Below are 9,555 nucleotides of genomic sequence, written 5' to 3'. Positions count from 1 at the left end.
CATGATAAATTTGAGAAGCGAAATAGTTATTGCTACCATATCAGTATGTTCTTCTTTACAATGTACAAATGTTACCATGAGTTCATATGTAGGTAGTTAGAAGAGTGTGAAGTTTGAAAACAGTATTCATATTGTTCTTATAAACAGAATCCATTTAATAACTACATGATCGTATCTTCAACCGACTATGTATTTTATTGAGGCTGGCTATACAAATTGTCAATAAACGCATATATCTTTTCATTGGGCATAAATAAGTTTCGGTTTGGTTGAAAATTTCGTACGTGTATAACATAACTGGAGTGATAGATGCAAAGTTTTTGTATTTTGTGATTGTCTTGAAGCTAATTAAGGTAAGTTTTATAGTCATACTCGTTTCCGTCGTTGAAATTGAACTTTTCGACTTATTTTCAGTCAAGTCGAATCGTTATGTAAATGTACGTCTTGTATACGAAAAATTAGTCGCGGGGAACAACATAAGCTCTTTATGACGGGAAAAGTAGCAAGATATCTCAGTGCGGTATTCTAACAGGTGTTGAGGTTTACTTGTTGACTCAGCTGTTGATTTCGTTCTAGGTGCACATTCTTGTTCCGGGAAATACTTCACCGGATAGTGGTCCAGATTCCTGGATCAGAAACTGCAACCAGTAATGCTTCTAGTCAATCATCAACCTTTCAACAGACAACGGCGTAATGAGTGATGCAGCATTGAACTGATGTCACCACATGAGCTGAAGTGATAGTTCCCAGTTCCAGACGGTTTATGTCGACCAGCGGACGTAAAAACGCACCGTTTCCGACTACGACTCGATGTACCTGCCATCGCAGCATGAGAATTCCTTCCTGATGAGGACCCTGAGTCAAATATCGCCATTCCCGTTGGAAGTTTGCTATCTGAACTGGGAAAACATTATCAGTGGAATCAGTAGCGGTGCGGTGGCGGTACGACGATCCGTTCCGATCCACACCTCAACATGACTACTACGATGCTCGATGTCACTCCGATGCGTCCACGTAAGCAGTAACACGTTACTTCAGCATGGACAATATTATAAAATTTGATTCGAAAATAAAACAGATCATTAACAAATTTTCTTATTTTTCTAGTACTTAGTAGGATTTTAAATTCATTTAAGTTTTAAACATGGCGCATATTTTTCCGACATTCAATATTGTCGAATCAACCATTATTGTTAGTTTCAAAATAACTAGAAACGAAAAGTCAAACATACCATGGCTCTGGTTATAACAAAAAGAATAATGAAAAAAATGCAATCGTGGTTACGCTAACCATCACATTCGTAAAAGTTATTCAGACAATATACTGTTCAATATTACTGCACAAGAGGTAAAGCCTTTTATAGTAAAAATGAACTTGACCATTGTTGAAATCACCTGATTGAATTGTCGGTTGAAAACCACTCGCATGGTCAAAATGATCCCTGATATAGTAACTGGTACCATAACATTTTTCTGAGTGTATGTATCGGTCAAAGACAACGAGTCTAACGGGGCTCGAACTCCCCATATTAAAAATGGCTCAACGATGGACCTCTGTCTAACGGGATTGTTGAACGAAAAAAATGGCATTCGGTTCAACGGTCTGTTTCAAAATCGGCAAACGAAGGTCCCGTGTTGGTCTCTCGTTGAACAATTGATTGGACTTTCATTGGACCAACGATCCAACGTATTGGACCACTGTCGAGCGTTTTTATCTAAGAGGGTAGTAATCATTCAAAATGACATTAATAATTATAGTGTAAAGGTAGCGATTCTGGCGATACCAACCAGTCAACTCCCCCGGAATTCTGTATTCACAAATGGATTCCGAATAAGATCCCACACTATCGAACTGACGGAATGAGTAATGAATTCTTAATCGATTGCTCGTTTCTGGGTGCTCGATCAACCCGATTGACAGTGACATTATAAATATCATTGATATTTCGCTCATTTTATGAATGTGTTAGTGTAAAAGTTAAGCGCCTTACGCCACTTGATTACCCTCTAGCTAGAGGAATGGATTATGCTGATTAAGATAGACCTTTTTGTTAATTTCCAACGAGTTTCAACAGTTTATGCTGGAATTGTAAGAAGAACTGGTTATTTCGGCTGCGAAGTCTGTTGAAACAGAAAGGCCAAATTCCACGAAAGGAATGTAATGCCAGGACTTTTTTGACAGTGACAGTATAAATGTCATTGAGTTTTCGCTCATTTTACGAATGTGTTAGTGTAAAAGTTAGGTAGCTTACGCCATTTTATTATGCTCCAGCTAGAGGAATGGATGTTGACTAAGGTAGCACTTTTTGTTTATTTCCAGCGCATTTCAACAGTTTAAGGTGGAGTTCTAATGAGTACTGGTTATTTAGTAGTGTTGTATATCCGAAAAACTAGAATATATATATATATATATATATATATATATATATATATATATATATATATATATATATATATATATATATATATATATATATATATATATATATATATATATATATATATTTGTATGTGGTACCACGTCTTTCCTAATGTACCGAACGAAAACGTTGTATTAACTTTGCGTAGTCAAATGCTGTAAGGATGTAAATTTCAAAGAGCCCCATTCAACATAGTGAATATAATCTCTAAATTTTGGCAGCGTTAATCAGAAATCTGTAAATTTAGAGATAAATCTGCATATGTGGCATCACTAGTTTTCATATACTGGGCTTATTTGCATATATGTACTGCGGGAAACGGAATGCGCAAATAATTTTTTTCGAAGGGGTCTAATCAAGTATAACCCGGATAGCGTTTTGGTTACCTGGGCAGCCATGGCCACCAGACGGCTACCAAAATTGATTCAGTGACGGTTGTCAAATCCAATTTGACAAAACAAAGTCGCCTGTGTCTAAGTTAGCCGAGCGTTTTCATCTTCTCACCTTCGCTGAAAATGTCAAAGATTTCAATGTGGAAAAATCCTGGTGGATACGGTAGTATCGTTTGAGTTGTATATCTGGCAGCGGTGAGGCAGTCGGTCACCAGAATGTCTACCAGCCATATTTTTCCAGCTGGCAGCGTTTAGTCAGCCATCTGGCAGCCATGCGTGTGGTCTGTTTTGATGAATAAGCTTTAAATCACACATGAACGCTCTCTATGAATGAAAACTAAGTATGAATTGCGAATAGGTTTTTGTTCCAGTGTACATGCTTGACAGTTGTCCGGATATCATTGTTACCAACCGTTCGTTTTGACAACTATAGTTAGGAATAACCTTTTTCACATCATACGTGAAGGTATCAGTATGTATTTTTGTAGTTTACAGTAAAACAATTCATTTTTACAATATTTTAGAGATACATTATTATTACTGCAATCAAAATATATCGTATTTTTCTGTATAGCAGTGTAGTGTAATAGAATAGAAGTGCTACTGCTGAAATTAGACATACAAAAAAAAATTTCAATTAGCATGCAGGATAGCAATTGTGTGGCATTGATCTTATTGTTTTATCTTTTTCAGTCACGTTAGTTTTCAAATTCTTATCAAGTCATCAAAATGACCAACTCCAAGGGCTACCGTCGCGGCACCAGGGATATGTTCTCTCGGCCCTTCCGTAAACATGGCACAATTCCACTGTCAACGTACTTGAAAGTGTACAAAGCCGGAGACTACGTCGATATTAAGGTATTTATTTTTGTTCCACTAAGCCGGTTTTCACGGAAATATTCAGGAGGGGTTGACAGACAAATTCTGTTTACCTCTTATTTGTTTTCCAACAGAAAAAAATGTTTTCTGAGTTGATTTCTCTTCGGTTTTATTTTCCGAACAGGATAACTTGGATTACAAACAACAGTGTTTCTAGTGGATGTATTTATTAATAGATTTTTGCATTTTTAGGGTCATGGTGCAGTTCACAAGGGTATGCCCTACAAGGCATACCACGGTAAAACTGGTCGTGTGTACAATGTGACCAAACATGCTCTGGGTGTCATTGTAAACAAACGCGTTCGTGGAAAGATTCTGGCCAAGCGAATCAATGTACGCGTGGAACACGTCAAGCCATCACGCTGCCGGGAAGACTTCCTTCGTCGTGTCAAGGAGAATGACAAAGCTCGTCACGAAGTGAAAAGTAAGAACCCAAAGGCCAAAATTTGCCTGAAACGTAAACCAGCGCCCCCACGAGGAGAGCAGGTTATTGTGAATCCTCCTGAACCGGTCTTCTTAGCTCCGATCCCGTACGAGTTCATTGCATAAGAAACAATAAAGTTTTATAAGCTAATACAAAAACAAGTGGAAATAATATGACTTGTCATTACTGTGAATTATCCCGAAAATTTTTGAAATTCAAATAACAAGCAAAGATTTTCAACACACTTTGATTTCATTAACATTTAGAAACATTTATTCAGCTTCGCTTATGTTTTGGTTCTTTTCGTAATCCAATAACTACCCAGTTTTGTTGAAGGACTACATTTTTCGAAGCGCAAGGTCCTGTTCTTAGTTAGAAACCAATCGTATGTAAATGACCTCGAACGAAAAAAATGGCAAAAATCGGCTGCAACGTCTCAAAAGTTTTCCATCGATTTTTCGATCTTGACAAGAATCGACTGTTTTTCACGGTAATAATATTTATAAAAAGAGTAACGGTACTCTTATACATCTCATATGCCAAAACCAATAGAGTTAGATCCACCCTCTCATTTGGGCTAACCATATTGGTCATGGGTATGGTCAGCTAAATTTAAAAATAAAACGATTTTTTAAACCAGTTTTTATTATCATATTTCTCTACATTCGGCGAAATGACGGCTATACTATTTGCTAGTAATAGTAATGTCTCACAACTCCAGTTATACCTTTTATACAATGCATGCATATTCATGTATGTAAGCTAACCATAGCGGATGTTTGGACAAACTAACGCAATCATTTAAGGCGTATCTGCAAAAGTCAACTATATATGAAGTAAAACATTGCAGTTGGTTGATACTGTTTGAAAACTAAACATTGACTGCGCCTCTGCCGTACGCATGCTTAAAATAGTTCAAGTTTTATCACTAATGCTTAAGCTCAACAGAAAATAAATAAGTTCAACGATAACTATTCATTTTTTGCATATTGATGGAATGGGCAGGGGCATTTTTACAATCATTTCCCATCTCAGCATCAACTGAATTAGCATACTTTAGTACTGTACTTCGTGCCTTAGGTCGTGGCGTCTCGTGACTGATAAAATAGAATGTATCCCGTTTCGGACGACTTTTGAATATCCGAGGTAAGTCCGTAAAAGTCTTCAATGGTAGATGCCTCAATTTTCTGCAATATTCAGGATTAATTTTAATAAACTTGCTGTAAACAAATAATAGCTAAGCATACATCAACCATGTCATCGTCGAAAAGTAACCAAAATCCATGACTTTTCACTATGCTAATGTAGTGTCCTCGGTTCGGCCCAGAACCACAATGGATAACTACGGCCATCAGATCGTACAGTCTATCAGGATTCACTGCATCGTCGGACTATAAGAAAAATTTTCGTTAAAGCTATATAATTCATTCAACAAAATAAAAAAAACTATATATAACCGTATTGAACAGCCTCAATTCCAATGGAAATACAACCCGATGTGACACTTTTATATGCCTGTTGTACTGTTCCATATATTTGAATCTCTTCAAATGCAACGCCAGAATCATCGGTAGCTTTTTGACTCGCATTCGTTTCTGGGCTTCCTGGTAGCTGCAGCAATTGTCGCACTTGAACTTATTGTCACTACACAAGGTTTCCGTGTTACTGAAACATCGCAAACAGTGCGTGATGCTGGTGTTCTGGTCGACATCTACTTGCAAGTCGAAAAAATTCTCATCCTTGCTGCTAACTGTCTCGCAATTCAGACATCTCGTTTCACTGGTTAGAATACCCTGGAATATTTCATGTACCCAGGTCGGTTCCTGTGGCTGTTGGGCATTGTCTCCATTAAGGCTATTTCCAGGTCCCGTTCCAGTACAGGTTCCATTTTTATTTGCACTCGTCCCACTTCCTCCTTTCGTTTGATTCCGTTCCGCCAAAATGATTTCGTTTATGTGATTAATCAAAAAATTGAGAAATTCATGCGCGTCTTGCTGCATGTAGTTGTCGAATTCTTCCTTTTCTTTTCGTAACCGAGCTATAAATTTTTTCGGTGCTATCGAGCCAACTTTTTTCTTTTGTGTCGCGATGCTGTAAAACAAATCGGCCAAACAAGAAAGCAATGTTTCTTTAGTGCGTTTGTTCTTGGCCTTATATTCGAGGACTTTTTCTCGAAAAGGCCGACAAAAGTAAAGCGCTTGGAGTACTGAATTACTGTAGCAAGTATTCCCGAACTAGAAAAAAAACATGTTTATATTAGGATCAATATTTAATACTAATAAAAAAAATCTACATTAACTAGACCAAAGTAGTGTTCATTTGGGGGAAACTGATCAGCACCAATGTCACGCTCAAGCTGAGAGATATTTGCACCCTGAAATAGAAGTTAATAATTACCATTCAATTAGCATAAAAGAAATAATGAAAGAACATTATGCCATCAAAACATGCATCGAGTTGTCCCTACCATTACGCCGTAGCATTCAACAGATTATTCCAACCATTTAATCACAATTAATAAATAACTTAAAGACTATCGGCTAATGTTCGATACAAAAACAATGGTATGCCCAATGTCTGATTCATTTTTGACTGAATTTTCTCCACAGCTGATAATAAATTTTCACTCAACTTCCTGATGGTGTTATGATGGGAAGTTTTTATTGGCCGTTGTTTGACATATGTGTAAAGTACGTGAAACACGATACCGGGAGATGTACACGCTCAGATTGATATACCCCAATCGAGTAGTTTCGCCCATCGGATGAATCGTCGCGTTTTTTTTTATAATACCGGTTTTGTCGTTTTAGGTAAACTTCATATTTTGGTTTTATTTTCCTCGATCACTCACTTGATTTTGAAAGGAGGACGAATCTTATAAAAATAAACAACTCGAGTTCCTCTCTCTTACGAATAGATGTTTCCAAATTCTACAGTTTTACCTAAAACTTCGGATTCTACCGAGGGGGATGACAGTATTGAATTAATTCTGATTTCGAAGTAGAAGTTAGTCTAGCAACGAGAAATTCACTTCAAAGGACTACTATAGCGTCGAAATTCTTCGAAATGCTTTTTATTCTTTATTATTGCAAACAAGAGACGACATATCCACATGCATCTACTTGTTAGTAGCACACATCTTAGCTAAAAGAAATGATTGACAGTTCAGTAACAGAGTATAATTTGTCTAATTTAATATTTTTTATGTACAAACGTATCTTTCTACCAACATCAACAATTTATGATAAAAACAAGTTATTCTGACTAGTATGGTTGTTTATAAATAATTGGTCATATTCAACCGATAATTGATGATGGTAATTCAAAGCGCGAATAATTTTCCCAGATGGTTACCAGCTTTAACCGATTAGGTTTTCGATCATGAGTAACTTGAAACCTCACAAGATTCAGATATATATATATATATATATATATATATATATATATATATATATATATATATATATATATATATATATATATATATATATATATATATATATATATATATATATATATATATATATATATATATATATATATAAGAGAAACTATTTATCGGACAGAACATATCATATATATATTTTTTTTCATTATAACGCAGTTAATTTTAATTTACATAATGTTGCTTATCGAACTATTTCTTATTACTAACAAATTTATTAATGTACTTTGCTGAATTGCAATCATAAACATAAACTTGTGAGCTATTAAAAATGGATGGCTTTTCTAAATGATATCGGACCGGTCATTTTAGTCATTTCAATCCAAAATCTTTCCTATAAAATAAAGCATTGTTACACACAATTCTTCCATTTTTCGGGGCTCCAGCTCGAAGAATTGATGTTAAATTTCTAGCACCGATTAATAAAATGTTGGAGTAGATTATAGCATTGGTAATAGATGGAAAAGAAAAATATAACGGCTCACTTTAATTACAAAATAAAGTAATAAGCGCATTGATAATGTTTGCATGTTGACGGTGCGCCAAATCTCTAAATCCTTACTTTTTCTTTTTAATAACTTTTTATTGGAATATGAGTTAAAATTAAATTATTAAGATTTACATTGGGTGTTCAGCCACAAGTGGTGACTTTTCAGCCCTATTATATATATGATTTGGTTAATACCATGAGGACATTATTTGCTTCCGCAATTCTGAGATTTTTGTGTAGGGAAAATTCTAAACCTACTTGTATTGTGTAATCCTTACGTAATTTTATTATACCTACCATTATCATAAGAAGTAATACGATTGTTAGGATTGAACTAATTCGAAAAATTTTTAGAGCAACTGCACTAGCAGCTTGAAGCTGGAAATATATTTCCTTATTTAATATGCATTCAATTCACTCATTACATTTATTACTTACAAATTCAGTCTTCTTGCACGTATTCAATTCTTTCGAACATGAATTTATTTCACCGCTTGTCATCAATGATATTGTTGTATGTGTTGTCATAGCAGTAACTATGCAACACAAGCAAATTATTCATGAATATTCTTGTAAAATCTAGATAAATTGATGATAAACCCACGTTGATCTAAAAAGTGAAGCTTACTTTTCATATTCTCATTAAGTGAAGGAAAATGACACATATGAGCCTCAAGCAATGCGAAGCGGAGTAAATTTTTCATTGGTAATTAGGAAATGAATTACTGTCATCCCCCTCGGATTCTACCAGTGGCGTACCGAGGAAAAAACAAACAAAACTGAACTCCATCTCCGGAAAGATGACTTGGGCGAGCAAGAAAAAAAGGATTACTTGGCCGCCCCCCTAAAATTGTTGCGCCCTGTGCGAATGCCCCCTTTCTCCCCTGCCGTAGATAAGCCACTGGATTTTACAAAAAATATACGTCCTCTTTAAAAAAACTATACAAGGCCAAACTATCATTTCATTTGTTTAATACCGTTTTCGTTTTTGAACCTAGACGCGGGCGACTCTGACTCCGAGTAAAACGAACACGTCGTACGCGCCCTAAACAACAACTCATGAAAAGAAGATAAAATAAACAAATTCGGCTGGATGCGTTTCAGAAAAAAAGAGAAAATTTTCAGAGCGAAACTACGCGATTGGAGTTCGATCTAGCGCGACCTCAGATTGCTAAAACAAACATATCAAACGTTGGTCAGCATTCGGACTGCTCTGATCAATAAACGAAAACGGTATAAGTAAGTTTTACCCTTTCTGTTCCATGCCAATAAACAGAGCGATACTTCAATTACTAGAAAGGAAGAACGAAACTGTTTATTTTCGTTATTTTAGATGGTTTCCGAACTATTTCTACTGGAAAAAGGAAAAGGTACCATAAAATTTGAGATTGAGATAAAATTACCAGCAGGTTTGTCTTAGTCGCGGAAACCAGCCAATTTCACGAAATATGCGCGATGGCGTAACTTCATTCATACACCTTCGATGACCGCTATTAATCCGTACA

The 9,555-nt window shown here is 35.9% G+C and overlaps 2 protein-coding genes across 3 annotated transcripts; one reads left to right on the top strand and one right to left on the bottom strand.

The window, feature by feature from the left end:
- Nucleotides 1-3,195: 3,195 nt before the first annotated feature.
- LOC131437957 (large ribosomal subunit protein eL21) lies at nt 3,196-4,286 on the top strand. Of its 2 annotated transcripts, none has more exons than XM_058607661.1 (3): nt 3,196-3,284; nt 3,506-3,670; nt 3,884-4,286. In XM_058607661.1, the coding sequence occupies exons 2-3, from the start codon at nt 3,542-3,544 to the stop codon at nt 4,238-4,240; spliced, it is 486 nt and encodes a 161-aa protein (XP_058463644.1). In that variant the 5' UTR covers nt 3,196-3,284; nt 3,506-3,541; the 3' UTR covers nt 4,241-4,286. The 2 variants fall into 2 exon arrangements, with proteins under 2 accessions (XP_058463644.1, XP_058463646.1); XM_058607663.1 differs by having other exon boundaries at nt 3,215-3,278.
- A 456-nt stretch (nt 4,287-4,742) lies between these two features.
- Nucleotides 4,743-6,789, bottom strand: LOC131437831 (ubiquitin carboxyl-terminal hydrolase 46). The gene is made up of 5 exons (XM_058607443.1): nt 6,583-6,789; nt 6,409-6,489; nt 5,573-6,349; nt 5,363-5,506; nt 4,743-5,302 (listed from the first exon to the last, which is right to left on the bottom strand). Exons 1-5 carry the CDS (start codon nt 6,583-6,585, stop codon nt 5,192-5,194), a joined length of 1,116 nt encoding a protein of 371 aa, XP_058463426.1. The 5' UTR covers nt 6,586-6,789; the 3' UTR covers nt 4,743-5,191.
- Between the last annotated feature and the right edge of the window lie 2,766 nt (nt 6,790-9,555).

Source organism: Malaya genurostris, chromosome 3 (genome assembly GCF_030247185.1).
Source record: "Malaya genurostris strain Urasoe2022 chromosome 3, Malgen_1.1, whole genome shotgun sequence".
Taxonomy (NCBI): domain Eukaryota; kingdom Metazoa; phylum Arthropoda; class Insecta; order Diptera; family Culicidae; genus Malaya; species Malaya genurostris.
The sequence above is the reverse complement of the archived record's forward strand: the minus strand, read 5'-3'. Positions and strand labels throughout refer to the sequence as shown.